The 24429-nt window shown below is 40.9% G+C and overlaps 1 protein-coding gene across 1 annotated transcript; it reads right to left on the bottom strand.

The window, feature by feature from the left end:
- Positions 1 to 89: 89 nt before the first annotated feature.
- On the bottom strand, positions 90 to 15183 carry LOC142391165 (adhesion G-protein coupled receptor G7-like). Its single transcript, XM_075476941.1, has 12 exons — positions 14721 to 15183; positions 13573 to 13677; positions 12532 to 12641; positions 12283 to 12423; positions 11805 to 11893; positions 7046 to 7188; positions 5206 to 5323; positions 4945 to 5119; positions 1301 to 1453; positions 1106 to 1218; positions 230 to 570; positions 90 to 184 (listed from the first exon to the last, which is right to left on the bottom strand). Exons 1-12 carry the CDS (start codon positions 15181 to 15183, stop codon positions 90 to 92), a joined length of 2046 nt encoding a protein of 681 aa, XP_075333056.1.
- Between the last annotated feature and the right edge of the window lie 9246 nt (positions 15184 to 24429).

Below are 24429 nucleotides of genomic sequence, written 5' to 3'. Positions count from 1 at the left end.
TGAAACAACAGCCGTGATTGGTTGAGGGATACGCACACTTTGGCAGGCCCCTTCTAAACTTCTTCAGAAATTTTCTAGTTATATTATTATTATCTCTGAGCAGCAGGGCGCTCACAGACGGAGGCATTCCTGCTCATCAGCTTCAGTTCATCTGTTAATAAACTTCCCTTTCCATGTTCCAGACCTGCAACACATCCCCAAAGGTTAGGACTGAATCTGAAACTCGTACCCCAGCCCAGCGCCACGCTGAGGGGGGTCCAGCACGGCGGCAGCGTGCGCCGCATGGAGCGCACCAGCAGCACCAGCTGCGTGCCGTACACGCCGTTCCACGAGAAGGTGGCCAACAGGAAGAAGTGCAGCAGCGCGGCCACCGCCGTGCACGGCCCGCCGTCCGGCTCCACGTGCTCGCCGGAGGGCGGGACCTCGTTGGGACCGCGGGGCGCCGCCCGGCCGGCGTTCTGGACTCCGGAGAGGAAGGTGATGATGAAGGCCAGCAGGCTGACGTAGATGCAGAGCAGAGCCAGCTGCGAGTTCAGGTTGGACTGCCGCTCACAGGACTTCTTCTGAAAACTGAACACATGACCTCCTGAAAACTCGCTTCAGAGCACAGAAGGGGCGAGAATCTGAAGTTTTTAAAGATTTTCAGCTCAGAATCTGAAGTTTTTAAAGATTTTCAGCTCAGAATCTGAAGTTTTTAAAGGTTTTCAGCTCAGAATCTGAAGTTTTTAAAGGTTTACAGCCCAGAATCTGAAGTTTTTAAAGATTTTCAACTCAGAATCTGAAGTTTTTAAAGGTTTGCAGCTCAGAATCTGAAGTTTTTAAAGATTTTCAGCTCAGAATCTGAAGTTTTTAAAGATTTTCTGCTCAGAATCTGAAGTTTTTAAAGATTTTGAGCTCAGAATCTGAAGTTTTTAAAGGTTTTCAAGTAAAATAAACTACTATATTTGGTACTGGACTACATCAGATAATCTTAGAGATGATGATTTTAAAAGAAAGTCCACAAAGAAACTCCAGTTCTTTGATTATAAAATGCAGTCAGAGGTTTCCAACAACAGGAATCACGACTGGACTTTCATGTAATCAGCACATTTCTACATGGTCTTACTTTTCTTTGACATGGTGAAAGATGGTAACCACCAAACCGAGAATGGAAAAAGAGAGGCCTACGATGGAGAGGACGTCCAGGGCTTCTGCGTACTCGTACTTCTGTCTGAAAGACTGAGACACAAACACACTCTCACTCAGTTGCCATTGTCCCGTTGGCGGTTTCTGAAAGCAGCTGCAGAGCTGTGACATTCACCCAGAGAGCAGCGAAGTTGGTGGTGTGGTTGCAGAAGCAGCTCAGGACTCCGTCTGAAGCGTCTCCTTTGGAGCAGCCGTCGGTGCTCCAGTCCTGCAGACTATAGTTCCAGAAAACGCAGGAGAAGTCGTGCAGCAGGAAGCCGGTCATCAGCTGAAACCAGATGCAAAAAACTGAACCTGAAAGACTTCTTCCAGAAGGTTCTACTGCTGCGTTGCTCACAGCTGCTCCGCAGATCCACCGAGAATTTAAGGTAAACACAAGAAACTAAAGAAAAAATGTCCCAGACTCAGTGAATAACTCCTTATAATATAGATCAGTGAGCAGTGCTGACCAACATGTCATTGGGGTCATCAGGTGGGAACCTCCTTCCGTCAGTGTTTCATCTAGTTGGGCCCACGACACCTCCAGGAGGCTAGAGAGTGATCACTGGCGTCCCAGAGTCACCCCCCTAATGCCAGCCAACACTGCTCCTCACACCACAGCAACCATCTTTTTTTTTACAACCACAAGCAACCCCAGCCTCTCACCAGCTAACCAATGCATTAACCAGGGTGCAGGGCTGGCTACGCAATTCTTGTTTAATGTTGAATGAGAAAAAAACTGTGCACATGCTGTTCTCCAAAAAAGGAACGAATCATATTGTACCACCAATGTCTCATAGCAAAATGTCTGAATGCAAAGCCCATAACAAACACACAAGTCACACCACTGACCCACCAATGTCTCCAAATGAACATGCTGTCTTCTTGGAAGGAGTGGAATTGGAGACAGTAACTGAATTCAAGTATCTCGGGGTGATACTGGACTCCAATCTTACTTTTAAGAAACACACCAAGAAGTTTACCAGCACTTTAAAATTCAATATACAAAATTTTAAGCAAATCAGACCTTTTATTACAAATGCAGCTGCAAAAGCCTACCTGCACCGTATGATCTTATCCCATATCGAATACTGTTTTACATCCTGGATGTTTGCGGGTGTCACCACTCTTAAACCAATTAAACAATTATACAAGAAAGCCGTAAAGGTCTACGATCGGAAACCCCAGTCTTCCCATCACTGCCCAATTCTAAAAAAGCACTACTTATTAACCTTTGAGAATCTCAGAACTTTCAAAAGCACCGGTCTCATCTATAGATCTCTGAACGGGCTGGCACCACCGCCCCTGGGTAACTTCATTAAACAGAAAAACAGGGTGACAATGACAAGATCAGCCACCAGGGGGGACTGTGAGCTACAGTTTAGGAGAACGGCATTTGCACAGAAGGTCCTCTCAGTCTTTGGTTGCTCTACATGGAACACAGATCCGTTGGCCATAAGGGAAAACTCAACATATGTAGCTTTTAAGAAACAACTAAAAACATGGCTTACAGATAACCAGGACTGTAAACAAGAAGGGTAGTTTTATTTAACATGCAATACTAAAAATAAATTAGTAGTAATTCTGTAATTCTTAAAATTAGTTGGCACTTTATTCCGTGCCCTTTAAAAATAGCACTTTAGGATAAATGCACTTTAATAAATATATACTTGTATAGGAGTGTAAAACATTATTTGCCAATCAGATGGATTTTAATGTCTGAAACAAAATTGTGTTGATATAGTTTTTGGGTATGGTATTCGTACCATAACAGGTAATCTATTGTATATCTTGTGATGTGGTTAAGTGATATGGAATGTTGCACACTTTGTTTTCTTGTTTCCTGTTTTTGATTTTAGTGTGAACAGCAGGACTGCAGATAGAAATTAGCCTTGGAGCTAAATCTGGCATATTTACATTGTATGTTTATTAATATGCAGAGTCCTGTCACAAATAAACAAATAACTAACAAACCAACTGCCCACCAGTCACAGCGGGGTGGGGATTCAGACCCTGGGTCGGGTAGGGGGAAGAAATAGAAGAGGTAAAGATAAGTAGGGATGGGATTCAGACCCTGGTTTGGGTAGGGGGTAGAAATAGAAGAGGTAAAGATAAGTAGGAATGGGATTCAGACCCTGGTTTGGGTAGGGGGTAGAAATAGAAGAGGTAAAGATAAGTAGGAATGGGATTCAGACCCTGGTTTGGGTAGGGGGTAGAAATAGAAGAGGTAAAGATAAGTAGGAATGGGATTCAGACCCTGGTTTGGGTAGGGGGTAGAAATAGAAGAGGTAAAGATAAGTAGGAATGGGATTCAGACCCTGGTTTGGGTAGGGGGTAGAAATAGAAGAGGTAAAGATAAGTAGGAATGGGATTCAGACCCTGGTTTGGGTAGGGGGTAGAAATAGAAGAGGTAAAGATAAGTAGGAATGGGATTCAGACCCTGGTTTGGGTAGGGGGTAGAAATAGAAGAGGTAAAGATAAGTAGGAATGGGATTCAGACCCTGGTTTGGGTAGGGGGTAGAAATAGAAGAGGTAAAGATAAGTAGGAATGGGATTCAAACCCTGGTTCGGGTAGGGGTTAGAAATAGAAGAGGTAAAGATAAGTAGGAATGGGATTCAAACCCTGGTTCAGGTAGGGGTTAGAAATAGAAGAGGTAAAGATAAGTAGGAATGGGATACAAACCCTGGTTAAGGTAGGGGGTAGAAATAGAAGAGGTAAAGATAAGTAGGGATGGGATTCAGACCCTGGTTTGGGTAGGGGGTAGAAATAGAAGAGGTAAAGATAAGTAGGAATGGGATTCAGACCCTGGTTTGGGTAGGGGGTAGAAATAGAAGAGGTAAAGATAAGTAGGAATGGGATTCAGACCCTGGTTTGGGTAGGGGGTAGAAATAGAAGAGGTAAAGATAAGTAGGAATGGGATTCAGACCCTGGTTTGGGTAGGGGGTAGAAATAGAAGAGGTAAAGATAAGTAGGAATGGGATTCAAACCCTGGTTCGGGTAGGGGTTAGAAATAGAAGAGGTAAAGATAAGTAGGAATGGGATTCAAACCCTGGTTCAGGTAGGGGGTAGAAATAGAAGAGGTAAAGATAAGTAGGAATGGGATTCAAACCCTGGTTCGGGGTAGGGGGTAGAAATAGAAGAGGTAAAGATAAGTAGGAATGGGATTCAGACCCTGGTCCTGGTAGGGGGTAGAAATAGAAGAGGTAAAGATAAGTAGGGATGGGATTCATACCCTGGTTTGGGTAGGGGGTAGAAATAGAAGAGGTAAAGATAAGTAGGAATGGGATTCAAACCCTGGTTCGGGGTAGGGGGTAGAAATAGAAGAGGTAAAGATAAGTAGGAATGGGATTCAGACCCTGGTCCTGGTAGGGGGTAGAAATAGAAGAGGTAAAGATAAGTAGGGATGGGATTCATACCCTGGTTTGGGTAGGGGGTAGAAATAGAAGAGGTAAAGATAAGTAGGAATGGGATTCAAACCCTGGTTCGGGGTAGGGGGTAGAAATAGAAGAGGTAAAGATAAGTAGGAATGGGATTCAGACCCTGGTTTGGGTAGGGGGTAGAAATAGAAGAGGTAAAGATAAGTAGGAATGGGATTCAAACCATGGTTCAGGTAGGGGGTAGAAATAGAAGAGGTAAAGATAAGTAGGAATGGGATTCATACCCTGGTTTGGGTAGGGGGTAGAAATAGAAGAGGTAAAGATAAGTAGGGATGGGATTCAAACCCTGGTCCGGGTAGGGGGTAGAAATAGAAGAGGTAAAGATAAGGTGTTTTTTCCTACTGCCGGCCTGAACTGCATCTCCACGTGCCGCGGCACCACCTGGCGCTCCTGACCCCTGACGCTGGCCGACAGGACCCTGACGGTGGCCCGGCCCCTCTTGTAGATCCTCGATGGGAAGAAACGGTCGTTCTGGTAGAGAACGAAGCCCAAGGAGAGGTTGGACGGCTTCTGACGGCTGCTGCCGCCTTCTGAAAAAGCAGAAAAGCCCGCTGGTTAGTCGTAGGACTGGAACACAGCCGGTTGTCCAACACTGCAGGAAACCCACCTGATGGGAACCGGATGAAAACCAGCGCCTCGGCTATGAACCCGTTTTCCACCACCAGCTCCGACGCGTTGCTGTTCAGCCGAACTCTGTCGGCCACAAAACTGCCGGATGTCCCTGATGGCAGAGGTGTCCGTGACTGTTCATTACAGCTCAGTGATAAGCCTTTGGTTTGGTTTGTGTTTGGTTTGTGGAAGTCTTAATATCTCTACAGTTAATCCAGCATGGATTCAGCTCACAGCCCTTTATTCTTACCGGTCACATGACCGGCTCTGCACCCGTCATAAACGTGGTAATCTCAGCAGCAGGCCGTTAAAATCATAAAAGATAACAAACAAGAAGATGAAGTATGACCACACCTGGAGTTCAAAGCAGTCAAAGACTTTATTCAGACCCAAACTAAAAGAAATCTAGTTCGCTTTGGATAAAAGCGTATGCAGAATGACCGTAATGTGATGTAATGTAATGTAATGTAATGTAATGTAATGTGATGTAATGTAATGTAATATAATGTAATGTGATGTGATGTAATGTAATGTGATGTGATGTAATGTAATGTAATGTAATGTAATGTGATGTGATGTAATGTAATGTAATGTAATGTGATGTAATGTAATGTAATGTAATGTAATGTGATGTGATGTAATGTAATGTAATGTAATGTGATGTGATGTAATGTAATGTAATGTAATGTAATGTGATGTGATGTAATGTAATGTAATGTAATGTAATGTGATGTGATGTAATGTAATATAATGTAATGTGATGTGATGTAATGTAATGTGATGTGATGTAATGTAATGTAATGTAATGTAATGTGATGTGATGTAATGTAATGTAATGTAATGTGATGTAATGTAATGTGATGTAATGTGATGTGATGTAATGTAATGTAATGTAATGTAATGTAATGTGATGTAATGTAATGTGATGTAATGTAATGTGATGTAATGTGATGTGATGTGATGTAATGTAATATAATGTGATGTAATGTAATGTAATGTAATGTAATGTATTGTGATGTTATGTGATGTAATGTAATGTAATGTAATGTAATGTAATGTGATGTAATGTAATGTGATGTAATGTAATGTGATGTAATGTGATGTGATGTGATGTAATGTAATGTAATATAATGTGATGTAATGTAATGTAATGTAATGTAATGTATTGTGATGTAATGTAATGTAATGTAATATAATGTGATGTAATGTAATGTAATGTAATGTGATGTGATGTAATGTAATGTAATATAATGTGATGTAATGTAATGTAATGTAATGTGATGTTATGTAATGTAATGTGATGTAATGTAATGTAATGTAATGTAATGTAATGTAATGTAATATAATGTAATGTAATGTCAGTGGTTAGAGTCGGTCGTCCAATAACCGGAAGGTTGGCGGTTCGATTCCCACTCTCGCTTGGTGGAACTGATAGCTGGAGGGGTGTCAGTCCACCTCCTTGTCACGGCTGAGGTGCCCTTGAGCAAGGCACCGTACCCCCATGCTCCCCGGGCGCTTTCATGGCTGCCCACCGCTCCAGGCTGGCATCTGTGACCCTGTGTGTGTGTCAACAGGTGCCAACCTGGATGGGTTAAAAGCGGAGAACCAATCTACCTTCGGGTATCAATAAAGTCAACTTAACTTAACTTAATGTAATGTTATATAATGTGATGTGATGTGATGTAATGTAATTACCTCTGCAGAGTAATCTCATCTCATGCAGACATCTGACTGAATGCCAAATAAACCAAATGATCAAAAGTCAGGATAAAGGCTCCAAAGCCTCCGTCTAACACTGTTGAGATAAAGGTCAGTAATGCAGTGGTTTACTGACCCGTGAAGGAGGTGAACTGGACCCCCCTGGAGTCTGCAGCCTGGATCTGTGCCGACTGGACCACCAGGTTTGGCTGAACTACCTGAGCCTGAGACGAGCCGAGACTGAGGTTCACCGAGAGCTGGTCCAGAGTCAGCGTCAGGCTGGAGAGAGAGAAATCTGTCAGGCCAATCTGAGGCATCAAACATTCAATAACATTCAATAACATTAAATAACATTCATAAAACATTCAATAACATTCAAAAACCTTCAATAACATTCAATAACATTCAATAACATTCAATAACCTTCAATAACATTCAATAACATTCAATAACCTTCAATAACATTCAATAACCTTCAATAACATTCATAAAACATTCAATAACATTCATAAAACATTCAATAACATTCATAAAACATTCAAAAACCTTCAATAACATTCAATAACATTCAATAACATTCAATAACCTTCAATAACATTCATAAAACATTCAATAACATTCAATAACCTTCAATAACATTCATAAAACATTCAATAACATTCAAAAACCTTCAACAACATTCAATACCATTTAATACCATTCAATAACCTTCAATAACCTTCAATAACATTCAATAACCTTCAATAACATTCAATAACCTTCAATAACAGTCAATAACATTCAATAACATTCAATAACCTTCAATAACATTCAATAACATTCAATAACCTTCAATAACATTCATAAAACATTCAATAACATTCATAAAACATTCAATAACATTCAAAAACCTTCAATAACATTCAATACCATTCAATAACCTTCAATAACAGTCAATAACATTCAATAACATTCAATAACCTTCAATAACATTCAATAACATTCAATAACCTTCAATAACATTCAATAACATTCAATAACCTTCAATAACAGTCAATAACATTCAATAACATTCAATAACCTTCAATAACATTCAATAACATTCAATAACCTTCAATAACATTCAATAACAGTCAATAACATTCAATAACATTCAATACCATTCAATACCATTCAATAACATTCAATAATATTCAATAACCTTCAATAACCTTCAATAACAGTCAATAACATTCAATAACATTCAATAACATTCAATACCATTCAATAACATTCAATAACATTCAATACCATTCAATAACATTCAATAACATTCAATAACCTTCAATAACCTTCAAAAACATTCAATAACATTCAATAACATTCAATAACATTCAATACCATTCAATAACATTCAATAACATTCAATAACCTTCAATAACCTTCAATAACAGTCAATAACATTCAATAACATTCAATAACATTCAATAACATTCAATAACCTTCAATAACAGTCAATAACATTCAATAACATTCAATAACATTCAATAACCTTCAATAACATTCAATAACATTCAATAACCCCCGAACCTGGTTCACACGTCACCTTTAGACCCAGTTTAACTGCTTTTTAGACCCAGTTTAACTGCTTTTATAGACCCAGTTTAACTGCATTTATAGACCAAGTTTAACTGCTTTTATAGACCCAGTTTAACTGCATTTATAGACCCAGTTTAACTGCTTTTTAGACCCAGTTTAACTACTTTTATAGACCCAGTTTAACTGCTTTTATAGACCAAGTTTAACTGCTTTTATAGACCCAGTTTAACTGCATTTATAGACCCAGTTTAACTGCTTTTTTAGACCCAGTTTAACTGCTTTTATAGACCCAGTTTAACTACTTTTATAGACCAAGTTTAACTGCTTTTATAGACCCAGTTTAACTGCATTTATAAACCCAGTTTAACTACTTTTATAGACCAAGTTTAACTGCTTTTATAGACCCAGTTTAACTGCATTTATAGACCCAGTTTAACTGCTTTTATAGACCCAGTTTAACTGCTTTTATAGACCCAGTTTAACTGCTTTTATAGACCCAGTTTAACTGCTTTTATAGACCAAGTTTAACTGCTTTTATAGACCCAGTTTAACTACTTTTATAGACCCAGTTTAACTGCTTTTATAGACCCAGTTTAACTGCATTTATAGACCCAGTTTAACTGATTTTATAGACCGAGTTTAACTGCTTTTATAGACCCAGTTTAACTGCTTTTATAGACCCAGTTTAACTGATTTTATAGACCAAGTTTAACTGCTTTTATAGATCCAGTTTAACTGCTTTTATAGACCGAGTTAACTGCTTTTATAGACCCAGTTTAACTACTTTTATAGACCAAGTTTAACTGCTTTTATAGACCCAGTTTAACTGCATTTATAGACCCAGTTTAACTACTTTTATAGACCCAGTTTAACTGCTTTTATAGACCAAGTTTAACTGCTTTTATAGACCCAGTTTAACTGCATTTATAGACCCAGTTTAACTGCTTTTATAGACCCAGTTTAACTGCTTTTTAGACCCAGTTTAACTGCTTTTATAGACCCAGTTTAACTGCTTTTATAGACCAAGTTTAACTGCTTTTATAGACCCAGTTTAACTGCATTTATAGACCCAGTTTAACTACTTTTATAGACCCAGTTTAACTGCTTTTTAGACCCAGTTTAACTGCTTTTATAGACCCAGTTTAACTGCTTTTATAGGCCCAGTTTAGCTGCTTTTATAGACCAAGTTTAACTGCTTTTATAGACCCAGTTTAACTGCTTTTATAGACCAAGTTTAACTGCTTTTATAGACCCAGTTTAACTGCATTTATAGACCCAGTTTAACTGCTTTTTTAGACCAAGTTTAACAGCTTTTATAGACCCAGTTTAACTGCTTTTATAGACCCAGTTTAACTGCTTTTATAGAACCAGTTTAACTGCTTTTTAGACCCAGTTTAACTGCTTTTATAGACCCAGTTTAACTGCTTTTATAGACCGAGTTAACTGCTTTTATAGACCCAGTTTAACTGCTTTTATAGACCCAGTTTAACTGCTTTTTAGACCCAGTTTAACTGCTTTTATAGACCCAGTTTAACCGCTTTTATAGACCCAGTTAACTGCTTCTATAGACCAAGTTTAACTGCTTTTATAGACCCAGTTTAACTGCTTTTATAGGCCCAGTTTAACTGCTTTTATAGACCCAGTTTAACTGCTTTTATAGAACCAGTTTAACTGCTTTTATAGACCCAGTTTAACTGCTTTTATAGACCCAGTTAACTGCTTCTATAGACCAAGTTTAACTGCTTTTATAGACCCAGTTTAACTGCTTTTATAGGCCCAGTTTAACTGCTTTTATAGACCCAGTTTAACTGCTTTTATAGAACCAGTTTAACTGCTTTTATAGACCCAGTTAACTGCTTTTATAGGCCCAGTTTAACTGCTTTTATAGACCAAGTTTAACTGCTTTTATAGACCCAGTTTAACTGCTTTTATAGACCAAGTTTAACTGCTTTTATAGACCCAGTTTAACTGCATTTATAGACCCAGTTTAACTGCTTTTTTAGACCAAGTTTAACAGCTTTTATAGACCCAGTTTAACTGCTTTTATAGACCCAGTTTAACTGCTTTTATAGACCCAGTTTAACTGCTTTTATAGAACCAGTTTAACTGCTTTTTAGACCCAGTTTAACTGCTTTTATAGACCCAGTTTAACTGCTTTTATAGACCCAGTTTAACTGCTTTTATAGACCGAGTTAACTGCTTTTATAGACCCAGTTTAACTGCTTTTATAGACCCAGTTAACTGCTTCTATAGACCAAGTTTAACTGCTTTTATAGACCCAGTTTAACTGCTTTTATAGGCCCAGTTTAACTGCTTTTATAGACCCAGTTTAACTGCTTTTATAGAACCAGTTTAACTGCTTTTATAGACCCAGTTTAACTGCTTTTATAGACCCAGTTTAACTGCTTTTATAGGCCCAGTTTAACTGCATTTATAGACCCAGTTTAACTACTTTTATAGACCCAGTTTAACTGCTTTTATAGACCCAGTTTAACTGCTTTTATAGACCTAGTTTAACTGCTTTTATAGACCCAGTTTAACTGCTTTTATAGACCCAGTTTAACTGCTTTTATAGACCCAGTTTAACTGCTTTTATAGACCCAGTTTAACCGCTTTTATAGACCCAGTTTAACTGCTTTTATAGGCCCAGTTTAACTGCTTTTATAGACCCAGTTTAACTGCTTTTATAGACCCAGTTTAACTGCTTTTATAGACCCAGTTTAACCGCTTTTATAGACCCAGTTTAACTGCTTTTATAGACCCAGTTTAACTGCTTTTATAGGCCCAGTTTAACTACTTTTATAGACCCAGTTTAACTGCTTTTATAGACCCAGTTTAACTGCTTTTATAGACCCAGTTTAACCGCTTTTATAGACCCAGTTTAACTGCTTTTATAGACCCAGTTTAACTGCTTTTATAGACCCAGTTTAACTGCTTTTATAGACCAAGTTTAACAACCCTTTTAGACCCAGTTTAACTGCTTTTATAGACCCAGTTTAACTGCTTTTATAGACCCATTAGAACATTGCTGGAAAATTTTTTAAAAAGTTGAAATCTTGTGTGTTTAATGTTTTTTAAACTAAGATGGCCAACACACCAGAGGTTCTCAAAAGTATTCAGCAGCTTTTGCTTTAAAATCCATCCATGATCTCACCACTTGAAGCTTTCACTAATCCTTAATCGAATCTATTTTAAATAAACGACCACATTTCAAACAAATAAAACCCTAAAATCTGAATAATAAAGCTTGTTAGAACTGCAGTATAAGTTTGACCTCACAGCCGGATGTCACAAACATGTTGCTGTACTTAAGCACGATTTAATTTGTGTGTTCTTACTCCTGAGTTGCGTCGTTGTTCTCCGCATTGTCTGGAACGGTGGAGTTCAGCAGCTGGCTGACTGTGGCGACTGCCGCCGCCCTGACGCTCTGCAAACACCAGAGTAAGAGTCCACATGGTGCCAGAATCAATCAATCAATCAATCAATCAATCAATCAATCAATCAATCAATCAATCAATCAATCAATCAATCAATCAATCAGTCAATCAAACTTTATTTATATAGCCCTTTACAATAGCCAACTGGTACTCAAAGTGCTTTACAACAGGATAAAAACAACAATACATAAAACACGATTCAGAAATGCTAAAAGTGCTAATAGTGCTGCAGGGCAAGTGCAATAAAATTAATTGAATAAAATTTGTATTAATGATAATTAAAAAAGAGCGGATAGAATGGATGCATAGTGGCCCTAATCAGTCTAAAAAGGTGGGTCTTAAGCTTCGATTTAAAAAGGCCGGTGTTCTCGTACTGTACCTCTGAGGCGTTCGCAGACAGCAGCAAGGTGTTGGTGATCTGAGCGGCGGCGGTCACGTTTTCAGCCGTCAGCTCGTCGGGGCTGGATGTCAGAATCTGAGTGCTGGAAGCCAGCGTCTCTAAATCAGCTGCACCGGTGAGCTGAAGGACAAATAACACGACTGAAGAGAGGCTGGAACTACCTTTCTGTGGGAAGCTTTCAGGGGCTTTAATGTGCATCCTTTACAGAAATGCAGGAGCAGTTCTCACATTTTGCTTTATGTCGCTGAGCGTCTGGTCACACTGGAAGACCCGTGGAGGGCTGAAGCTCGGAACGCCGTCTGTGAGCGAACATCTGGCCGAAGCCCGCGGTTTCCCAGCTGAGAGGCACAGCGGTGACAGGGTCAGGGGGTTAGGGGGTTAGGGTCCACTGTTTGGTAGGGATGGGAATTGATAAGATTTTTACGATTCCAATTCCATTTTCGATTCTGCTTAACGATTCGGTTCTTTGTCGGTTCCCTTATCGATTCTCATTTGGAGAAAAAGGACAACAAACCGGTCGATCAGCATCAACTTTGTTTAGTTTAGAAGTAACACGAGTCATGACCTCACAAACCCAACAACGGTGAGGTCCACATTGGTCTATCCTGGCCTGGGTAATTTAACTCTTCCTGCTCTGGTGAAAGGAGAAGCTGGAGGTAGAGGTGAACTGGGGGTAGTACCACCAGCCTCTGGCTCTGAGCCAGTCAGGCTCTGTCTCTCATGATTTCATCTAAATGTAATGCCTGAGAAGGCCTTCATTTAACCTTAACCGTTACTAACAGCAGCTTTTACAATGAGGCAAATGGTGCTAACATGATAGGCAGTGTTTGTTAGTTAGTGACCTGCAGTGTTAGCCGAGGACATGCTAACGTTGCTAACGTTGCTAACGTTGCCGGGTTCAGATTCACTAACGTTAGTCCGGAGCGGATCGAAAACGCGACATTCATTCATAGTTATTGCATGTTGGTAGTATTTCCTCCCTTTGGTGAAATATTCACTTTGCAAGTTGCCCTGTTGTCGTCTTTTTTAGGGATGTGTAACCAAACTTTCGAGCGTTTGTACCGCTTGGGCGCCATGTTTACTGTTGGCTGCTGGCTGCGCTGGACTCGCCACGCAACGCTGCGTGGTGACGTCATTCGCGCCCACTGGAATCGATAAGGGAATCGTTTGCAAGATTCCAAGGAATTGAAACACTGGGAACCGGTTCTCAACAAGAACCGGTTTTCGATTCCCATCCCTACTGTTTGGTGATGTTGGGCTGAAACTTACCTCCACTGGTTCCCACGGAACATTTATCCTCTGAATATGCGAACCAGCCGATGGGTGTTCGTGGGAACTTAAATCCATCCAACTCTGCGCCGTTACACACATTTTCTGAAGAAAATGTTCAAATCAGAGAATCAGAGTTTTTACAGTCATAATCCGATCAAATGAAACCCAGAGCCAATGAAAACAGTTGCCTAGGAAACTGCATCGAAACTTCTGCCTGATCCAATCCCCCGTCCTAAGGCGACTGTGGGAAGAAATAACTCCCTTTTAACAGGAAGAAACCTCTGGTTTTATCTTCTCAGGAAAGATGAAGAAGAACTCAATTCTTTTGATACCGAGTCTACCAAAGGAACTGTGACACCAGGAGATTACTAAGACATTTTAAAGTGATACTCGTTACTTCGTGTCAGAAAACTGGGTGGAGTGAGGAGTCCTATCGACTTCTCCGAAGTTCTTTTTCTTGACCTTGTTGGAAAATGCTCCTTTCTCTGATAAAGGACGGTCGGGTGTTTCCTAAAGGAGATCAATAAGGAAGCATCAGAGCTCCTTTCTCTCCTGTGATCATATCATCTGTGATGTGTTCAGAGAATATAAAGCCAGCAGAGCTCTTAGATCCAAGGACTCAGGTCAGCTGGTCCAGTCCAGAGTCCAGACTAAACATGGAGAAGCAGCATTTAGCTGTTATGCTGCAAACAAGTGGAACAAACTGCCAGTGGAGATTAAACTTTCACCAAATGGAGACATTTTTAAATCCAGGTTAAAGACATTTCTGTTCTCATGTGTCTATGCATGAAATCTGCACGATATCTTTGAACCTATCTGGACTGTTGCTTGTTTTTAAATTCATTTAAATGATTTTATTTGTTTCTCTTTATATTCTTTTATGTATTTTTAATGCTTCTTCCACTCCCTGCTGCAATGCTTTTATTTTATGTGAAGCACTTTGAATTGTTTGTACATAAAATGTGCTATACAAATAAATTTGATTTGATTTGATTTTTGATTCCTGGTAGTTAGGGTTAGGGTAACTTGGACTTCTTATCAAAATATCATTGATTAATTTGCTTTATTTCTGAGGATTTTAAAAAAAAAATAGTTCATGTTGATAGATTTTAACCAGCAACCAAGAAGTTGTCCTTTGGTCTTACCGTGTGAGCATGTTTCTCCGGTCCATTCATCAGGACAGATGCAGACACCATTTAGCTCGATGCCGCCATTGTTGCACATCAGCGGAGTGGTGGCCGGAGGAGCTGTGGTGATGGTTGTAGTGGGAGCTGTGGTTGTAGTGGGAGGGATGGTTGTAGTGGGAGGGATGGTTGTAGTGGGAGGGATGGTTGTAGTGGGAGTGATGGTTGTAGTGGGAGTGATGGTTGTAGTGGGAGGGATGGTTGTAGTGGGAGCTGTGGTTGTAGTGGGAGGGATGGTTGTAGTGGGAGCTGTGGTTGTAGTGGGAGTGATGGTTGTAGTGGTGGTGGTGGTAAGTGGAGCTACTGTAGTAGGAAGGGAGGTAGCATGATGAGTTGTAGAGTCCAGAGAAGTACTTGAGGGGTCAGTGTGATCGGTTTGCTCAGTCGTTGGGTTGGTGGATTCGTCAACAGTGGTATTAACCATGGTGTTGTCAGTAGTGGTTGTGGGGTAGGCGGTAGAACTGGGAGTAGCTGTGGGGGCATCAGTAGTAGAGTTATAAGGGGTTACACGTGGGGTCGTAGTAGAAATACTGAGAAAAGTAGTTGTTTGTTGATGTTCTGAGGTGACTGAGATAGTTGTTGGAGGAACTGGGCTTTGTGGTGGGTCGGGAGTAACAGTTTCTGGTGCCACAGTTCTGATGGATGTATTCTCTGGAGTTAAAGCAGTAACTCCAGGAGTCATGGTTAGGGTAGTATCCCCTGGAGTAGAAGTGGTATGTCCGATCTCTGTGGTTAGGGTAGTATCCCCTGGAGTAGAAGTGGTATGTCCGATCTCTGTGGTTAGGGTAGTATCCCCTGGAGTAGAAGTGGTATGTCCGATCTCGGTGGTTAGATTAGTATCCCCTGGAGTAGAAGTGGTATGTCCGATCTCGGTGGTTAGGGTAGTATCCCCTGGAGTAGAAGTGGTATGTCCGATCTCTGTGGTTAGATTAGCATCCCCTGGAGTAGAAGTGGTATGTCCGATCTCGGTGGTTAGATTAGTATCCCCTGGAGTAGAAGTGGTATGTCCGATCTCGGTGGTTAGATTAGTATCCCCTGGAGTAGAAGTGGTATGTCCGATCTCGGTGGTTAGATTAGTATCCCCTGGAGTAGAAGTGGTATGTCCGATCTCTGTGGTTAGATTAGTATCCCCTGGAGTAGAAGTGGTATGTCCCATCTCGGTGGTTAGATTAGTATCCCCTGGAGTAAAAGTGGTATGTCCGATCTCTGTGGTTAGATTAGTATCCCCTGGAGTAGAAGTGGTATGTCCCATCTCGGTGGTTAGATTAGTATCCCCTGGAGTAGAAGTGGTATGTCCGATCTCTGTGGTTAGATTAGCATCCCCTGGAGTAGAAGTGGTATGTCCGATCTCTGTGGTTAGGGTAGTATCCCCTGGAGTAGAAGTGGTATGTCCGATCTCTGTGGTTAGATTAGTATCCCCTGGAGTAAAAGTGGTATGTCCGATCTCTGTGGTTAGATTAGTATCCCCTGGAGTAAAAGTGGTATGTCCGATCTCTGTGGTTAGATTAGTATCCCCTGGAGTAAAAGTGGTATGTCCGATCTCTGTGGTTAGATTAGCATCCCCTGGAGTAGAAGTGGTATGTCCGATCTCTGTGGTTAGATTAGCATCCCCTGGAGTAAAAGTGTTATGTCCGATCTCTGTGGTTAGATTAGTATCCCCTGGAGTAAAAGTGGTATGTCCGATCTCTGTGGTTAGATTAGCATCCCCTGGAGTAGAAGTGGTATGTCCGATCTCTGTGGTTAGATTAGCATCCCCTGGAGTAGAAGTGGTATGTCCGATCTCTGTGGTTAGATTAGCATCCCCTGGAGTAGAAGTGGTATGTCCGATCTCTGTGGTTAGATTAGCATCCCCTGGAGTAAAAGTGGTATGTCCGATCTCTGTGGTTAGATTAGCATCCCCTGGAGTAAACGTGGTATGTCCGATCTCTGTGGTTAGATTAGTATCCCCTGGAGTAGAAGTGGTATGTCCGATCTCTGTGGTTAGATTAGCATCCCCTGGAGTAGAAGTGGTATGTCCGATCTCTGTGGTTAGATTAGTATCCCCTGGAGTAAAAGTGGTATGTCCGATCTCTGTGGTTAGATTAGCATCCCCTGGAGTAGAAGTGGTATGTCCGATCTCTGTGGTTAGATTAGCATCCCCTGGAGTAGAAGTGGTATGTCCGATCTCTGTGGTTAGATTAGCATCCCCTGGAGTAAAAGTGGTATGTCCGATCTCTGTGGTTAGATTAGTATCCCCTGGAGTAGAAGTGGTATGTCCAATTTCTGTGGTTAGATTAGCATCCCCTGGAGTAGAAGTGGTATGTCTGATCTCTGTGGTTAGGGTAGTATCCCCTGGAGTAAAAGTGGTATGTCCGATCTCTGTGGTTAGAGTAGTATCCCCTGGAGTAGAAGTGGTATGTCCGATCTCTGTGGTTAGATTAGCATCCCCTGGAGTAAACGTGGTATGTCCGATCTCTGTGGTTAGAGTAGTATCCCCTGGAGTAAAAGTGGTATGTCCGATCTCTGTGGTTAGGGTAGTATCCCCTGGAGTAAACGTGGTATGTCCGATCTCTGTGGTTAGATTAGCATCCCCTGGAGTAAACGTGGTATGTCCGATCTCTGTGGTTAGGGTAGTATCCCCTGGAGTAGTTACATTATTATAAGTAATTGGTCCAAGAACATTGGTTACTGTAATACTCTCTGGGGCTACAGTAGTACTCTCTGGGGCTGTAGTACTTCCTCCAGAAACCGTGATGAAGGTGTCTAGAGTTACAGTGTTAGCAGTTTGATGTGGAGGGAGGTTTGTATTCGTGATATTATTCAGAAGCATCGGAGTATTTATAGTACCAGCAGCATTTGTTGTGGTGGGGAACTGTACTCCAGCTGTGAAAAAAACACATCAGTGTTACAGTTATTAACCTGATAATGCTAACATGCTAATGTTTAACAGTTACAGAGAATGTGAAGGTACGTCATGCCATGTTGCATGCTGGGATGGGAGCGCCATTTTTTCTTTCCCGTGACTTCCACCGACTGCGACTGTTTCCAGATTTATTTTGATTAAAAATGAACTAATTTAATGGAGATGGAGGCAGAAAAAATGGAAAAATAAAATGGACGTTATGATTCTGTGAGCCTAGGGTTGCCAACCGTCCCTTGAAAAACGGAATCGTCCCATATTTAGAAACAACAGCACCTGTCCCGTATTGAACTGAAAAGGGACGCACTTTGTCCCGTATTACTATGAGAGTCTAAAAATAGTCAGTTTCATGCCAATGGAAATGAATAACGGGGCTTTATATGAAAATGTACGGTAAACTTGTTCCCAGGCCCTGTCCTGCTCTGTGACCAATGAGCTGACAGCATATTCACACCCGAGAATACGCTGTCAGCTCATTGGTCGAGGAGGTACTGCAGCAGCATGAGTGACAGTAAGCAGACAGCTTTAAAGCTGCAGTCTGCAACTCTTTTTCAAGCATAATGCCTGGAACTGTCCGGGGATTCTGAAAGTAGTACATTAAATACCCCAATACAAAAAAAATGAGTTCTCTAGGTCCCCTATATGTCCCGCTAGGTCCCTCCAAAGCCAGCAGGTTTGTTTACAAAATTGCAGACCTGACCGGTAAAAGGTAACCAATCAGGTTTACGAGCTGGGCTCTGCTGCCTGTCAATCACCGATTGTGCACGCGCAATACAAGGTAGGCTCGTCCCCACGCTTATTTATCTAGACCATTGAACTTCATTACAGGCTAGTCTACTTACTGTGTCTTCCATGATCGCAAATGACAGGTGAGTTGATGAATGAGGAGTCGTGTACGCGCGTCTACGTGCACGAGTTCTCATGTGTTTTGATGGGGCGGGACAGGAAGTTGAATAACTTTTTATTTTTCGGTTAAAAAAATAAGCATTTCTTGCATTTTGCGACTACGGAGGTCACCGTTTTCAACTTCAAGCGTTCTGATAGATCATGTAAACTCTTAAAATGCCAAAAATTAGGACTTTACGTATGACAACAACAAATCCTGCAGACTGCAGCTTTAAGCAGTGCTGGACAAAGTACTCAACTCCAGTACTTGAGTTAAAGTATTGATACTCGTGGTCAAATCTTACTCAACTAAAAGTTCAAAATTTTACTCAAGTTAAAATACTGAAGAACTTACTTTTAAAAATACTTAAGTATTCAAAAGTACGTTTTCTAATATCAGTACATTGCTGTATTGTTTTCTGAATGCTTCTACAGAACCATGTAACTCTCTGAAACCACTTAATGTAGACTTTTTGCACCACTCTGCTACAAAATAACAACAACACGGCAGCTCTGAGCTAACAGCTAACAGCTCTGAGCTAACAGCTAACAGCTCTGAGCTAACAGCTAACAGCTCTGAGCTAACAGCGCTGAGCTAACAGCTAACAGCTCTGAGCTAACAGCTAACAGCGCTGAGCTAACAGCTAACAGCTCTGAGCTAACAGTGCAACAGTACGCGTTCATTCATTCATTGGTCGTAAAGAATCGGTGAAATAAAGACAGATAATAAATGGATATAAACGGATCTCCAGGGATCTAAATATCTTCCGAAGGACGCCGACTTTCAGCAAACAGTTATCGGTGAGTAGATGAACGGATTTTATGCCAGAAATAAGGTCCAGGTTTAAAAAAAAAAAAATGAACTTCTCCTTCAAGAAAGATACTTATTTTATTCAGTTAATTTTGGTATTTTGTATTAAAGTGAATTCCTGAATAATAATTTGTTATCCATGTGTTCATGTCACTCAGAAAATATGCTTCTAATTCAATTCAGGTTCGAGTCAAATAGTTAAAAAATCGTTTCACTCACAAAAAAATGGGCTAAAAAATTCACCAGGCCAGGAAAGGGGAAGGCCGGCCCTTCTAATGAGGTGTCCCTGTTTTATTTTTCAGGGAGTTGGCAACCCTATGTGAGCCTGAAGTAGAAAGTTGGTTATAAAGAGTAGATATGGACAGATATGATTCTCCTTCTCTGCCACACCTGCTGAGCTCGAGCTGCCAAAGCTTTTTCTTTTATGAACAAATCAACATTGACCTGAAGATGGCGTGACATCAGAAACCTGAGAATCAGAGCCTCTACAGCTGATTCTGGGCAGAATGTGAAGGTCTGACATCGCAATTTATTCAACAGCTTTTCCAATTTTCACCCAATAGGATGGTCATCCTGTCATTTCAAACTTTAACCGCTTTGTTTCCATTTCAACAGAATTATATGGAGACGTTCCAGCAGATTTACCCATTTTACAGCCTTATTACTGAAAATGAACATATTATTTCCTTAAGAGTCATAATGCACTAATGTCATGCATCATTAAACTTTAATATTCACACTTTCAAAATAGGACCTATAAGACTTTCTTCAAGTTATCTGATAATATCTTGAGTCTTTAACACACAGGTATCTTGTTGGTAAATTATTAATCAATCAATCAATCAATCAAATTTATTTATATAGCACATTTCATGTACAAACAGTTCAAAGTGCTTCACATAAAATAAAAGCATTGCAGCAGGGAGTGGAAGAAGCATTAAAATACATAAAAGAATATAAAGAGAAACAAATAAAATAATTTAAATGAATTTAAAAACCAGCAACAGTCCAGATAAGTTCAAAGATATCGTGCAGATTTCATGCATAGACACATGAGAACAGAAATGTCTTTAACCTGGATTTGTCACACCCATGGACTCACGTTTTTGGTTTTCATGTTCTAGGTTATGTTTGTGTCACTCCATGTTTAGTTTTTGCCATTTTAGTTTCCCTGCACTCCGTTTATCAGTCTCACCCACTTCACCTGTGTTTTTTCCCTCAGCTGCACTCACTCTCCAATCACTCTCACTCCCTATTTAGTTTCCTGCCTCCCCTTTCAGTTTTGCCGGATCTTTGTTGCTGTTAGTTGTCATGCCACGTTTCCACGCCACGTTTTCGTCAAAGCTAAGTATTTATTCCATGCCATGTCCTTGTTCTTTTGTTTTGTTTATAGCTCCGTTTTTCTCCGGCTCTGCCGCGTTTTATGTTGTTACTTTGCTTTTTGTTAATAAATCTACCTTTACTTTTTGAAAGTCCGCATCCGTGTCCTCCCCTTCTACACCCACACCTGACAGGATTTAAAAATGTCTCCATTTGGTGAAAGTTTAAGAAAATCATCTTTTGGTTATTTGTTGCTTCTGTAGTTTTAATACAATAAAGAATCCAGAACTTATTGTTGAATTATCACAAAGGTAAAATGAGGGAATCACACGGTAAAACTGACTCATTAACCGGTTAGAAAACTGTTTTCTTACCCAACAGGACACCGAGCCAGAACCAGCCATCCATGTTGGTGCCGGGCTGCAGATCCCAGGTTTTCTTTGTGTTCACGCTCCGGTTTAAATTAAAGTTTGAGACGAGCTGCAGAGCAGGAAGTATCTGTGAAAAAATGCAGCGAAGACTTCAATAAAGTCAATAAATAAGTCACAGCAGCTCAAAGGTTGTCATGAACCTTTACGGTGCTGCAAGAAGTTACGTGTGCTTAAAAAACGTAGCAGTCAATGAGAGCTTTTTCTTTACTTATCTTTCCTTTGGATCTCTGCACGTTCTATTCATCCTGTTATTATAGGATGGCTGTGAGCTGTTAAAGATGTTCACAAACAGATTCATGAATAAATGAGAACTTCAGCTTCTGTGTACGTTTATCACGGGTTTGATGCTATAAAAGCAGCGCTCACACCTGTAACGATAACCAGTAAAAAGTGCTGTCATAAGGCTGCGTTATCACCTGACCTGAACCGAGAGGGGAGGGAAACAGGGGAGTCTGGTTGTCATGGTGACTGAATGTAACCCAGGGGGGAGGTGGCAGCATGAAATGTCTCCATCCTCTGGGGTTAGTTACAGATCACACCTGTGGGGGGGGGCTACTCCAACAGGGTTTACGCTTTGATTTTCTGCCCAAAAAGTTGAATAAATGCTGAACAGCGCCCCCTGCTGTCTGATCCAGCTGACAGAATGAATCAGTCACAGCCGACATTAAAACTTCTCCTTTAACCCTTGTGCGGTCTTAACACTGGGCCTCATGCAACGATCGTCCGTACGCACATATTTGTTCTTAAGTCGTGCGTACGAGTGATTTAAGAGAACATTCACCAATCTGTTGGTATTTTACGTTTTCTTTCAGGTACGAACAGAATTTAGTGATCCAGAGCTGTCGTAGGAGTTTCCTAAAGTAGTCCGCTGTTATTCCAATCATGTTTGCTTGACTAATGGATTGTTAATCTGACTCTGGATATAACAAGGTCAATGGGAAGCGTAACCAGCAGCTGACTTGCTGCTTTTGGATGCTTTAGCGCGTCAGGCTCTTGGAAGAGAGCGTGTGCTCCGAGAACGTGTAGATATCCTGCAGAGACAGACGAATGGCTGACATCCTGATTTAGATCACCAAGCACTGTGCTGCTGCATATATGCAGCTATACTGCTGGAGCCACAACTCCAGAGAGAAACACGCCGATCAAACCCAATTCCACCACACGCCCAGGTCCTCACCACCCTTGGATTTTTGGCTGCTGGAACCTTTCAGAGGGAGATTGGAGACAGATCGGGGGTGTCCCAGTCCTCTGTGAGCCGTGCGCTCCCCTTGGTCATCAAAGCTCTCATCAGTTTATCACCCGTGGTGCATCAGATTCCCATACACCGCTGTCCAACAAGTACACATTAAGAGGGACTTTCATGCCGTGGCTGGACTGCCAATCATAACCGGAGTAACAGACTGCACACATATACGCATCAGAGCACCAAGAGCTGAAGGCCAGGTGGGTGTGTCTCCATACAGCAGGGGGGCAAACTGCTCTATAGCCCAGAGAAGGCATGCCAGATCTGCACAATATTGCCATGAACGAGGGTCTCCTGCTACCTGAACCAGCCCAGGCAGACCAGAAGGTGCCAGAAGACCCCCCTCATGGACCCCCCTCATCGATCCCCCATCAAAGAGCCATCATGATGAGGCAACAGCTGATTGCACGGCTTTAGTTGCAGTCATCGAGCGCCTGGCCATGGAGAGACTTTTTTTTTTTTTTAAGCCATTTTCATATTAAACCATTTCTTTTTGTTTTATATCGGTGACATTACGAACTACCTAACACTCAGCCTTATATGGTTCATTTTGGGCGTGGAGTATGCAAATCTACTGTCCTCGTGCACGTGCACTTAAATACGCACGGGTGGGATTCATCATTTACGCAGGTCGTTTACACACTTTTTCCCAAGTTAAAAGCGTTTGTTGAATCTGACGTGGCGTGTTCGTACCAGACCTTCGCACGAAAAAAGTGAGAGAAATTTAGAATAAAAATACGAAAATGTTTTTGCATGAGGCCCAATGTTGTACACAGTTTTATTGTTTTCCTGTGTGTGTGTGTGTGTGTGTGTGTGTGTGTGTGTGTGTGTGTGTGTGTGTGTGTGTGTGTGTGTTTACCATGAGTTCAGGAGGGAAGATGACTTCCTGTGTGGGGTCATAGGGTGCAAAGTCCGCTGTGTTGTAGAGCGTTTCCTGAACAAAACACGCACACAATTTAAAGCCACTAAACCTAAAACATGCTGATCAGAGACGGTCCTGACAGTTTGAGACACTTACGTCCACTTCGTCCTCTGAGCTTTGAAAAGCTCCGTTCCTATTGGTCATACAGCAGCCGTTTTCCCGCCCTCTGCCTCCACAACATCCGCCCTCCTGGAGGATAAACCACCAACTTTGTTTTTAATTAACACAACTTTAACCCTTGTGTGGTCTTAACATTGTGTTTACTCCCTTTGTCCTACGGGTCAGAAATGAGCCGCCCTACCAAAGCCCCAAAATAAAGCAACTTAATTTAATTTTAAATCCAAAATCTATTTAGTATGATGAACCCACCTGTTATTTATCTATTCAACTCAATTCAATACATTTTTTATCATGTATTTTCTGTTACACAATACAAAAAGACAATCAGCAGTTTTCAGGATTACACTTTTTTTTTTTACCACAAACCAACTGTCAGTTGGACCAACAGTTTTCTTGTTTTCTCAGTTTTCTTTTACATAATAAAGGTTTATTATTGCTATTATATAAATGTGAAGTAATTACTTCTGAATTAATTATATTGAAAGGGAAAAAAACAGTGAACCTTTTTCTGGTGTTTAAACGTTTTTATAATTCACGGGTCAAAAATGACCCATAAGACAATCTTTGTGCCCTAGTGGTGTACAGCCCACATGGAAACATAAACAAAAATAAAGTGTGACTTTTTCTAATGATGGGGTCCCTTTAGGAAAAGTCATAACATTTCAAGTTGGAAAAAGATAGTTTAAGGTATTTTTTCTACAGCTAAACATGGTGGTGGGGTTAAGTTAGACAACCAAAACAAAGCGGAATGAAGGAGGCTTCAGTGGAAAACTGAAAAACAGAAAAGAGTAACTTGTGTTTTCTTCAGCTGAAGCCACAGAACAGCTGATATTAGAGATTATTTCCCTGAAAAGTTCTCAGTGTTTGTCTTAAAGTTTGCGTCAGAAAGCCCAAAAAGAAGCAGTTTTTCATTTTTATTAGCTGAAAGTCCAAACTAATGACACCGGATATTTATCTCATCAACCATAGAAGCTGTTAGAGGACCAGAAGGATTCAGCTGTTATTCCTGCTGAGCTTTCTGTCAGGGATCAGTAAACCG

Source organism: Odontesthes bonariensis, chromosome 11 (assembly GCF_027942865.1).
Source record: "Odontesthes bonariensis isolate fOdoBon6 chromosome 11, fOdoBon6.hap1, whole genome shotgun sequence".
Classification (NCBI taxonomy): domain Eukaryota; kingdom Metazoa; phylum Chordata; class Actinopteri; order Atheriniformes; family Atherinopsidae; genus Odontesthes; species Odontesthes bonariensis.
This window is presented reverse-complemented; position numbering and strand designations above follow the sequence as displayed.

Bases quoted from the DNA above. Each gene is read 5' to 3' on its own strand.
- LOC142391165 (XM_075476941.1), bottom strand. From the start codon at position 15,183: ATGGTTAATACCACTGTTGACGAATCCACCAACCCAACGACTGAGCAA. The intron at 12,424-12,531 runs GTGAGAACTGCT...TTTGTCCTTCAG, and splicing joins TCAGCGACATAAAGCAAAAT to CTCACCGGTGCAGCTGATTT. The intron at 185-229 runs GTACGAGTTTCA...GATGTGTTGCAG, and splicing joins CAGCGTGGCGCTGGGCTGGG to GTCTGGAACATGGAAAGGGA.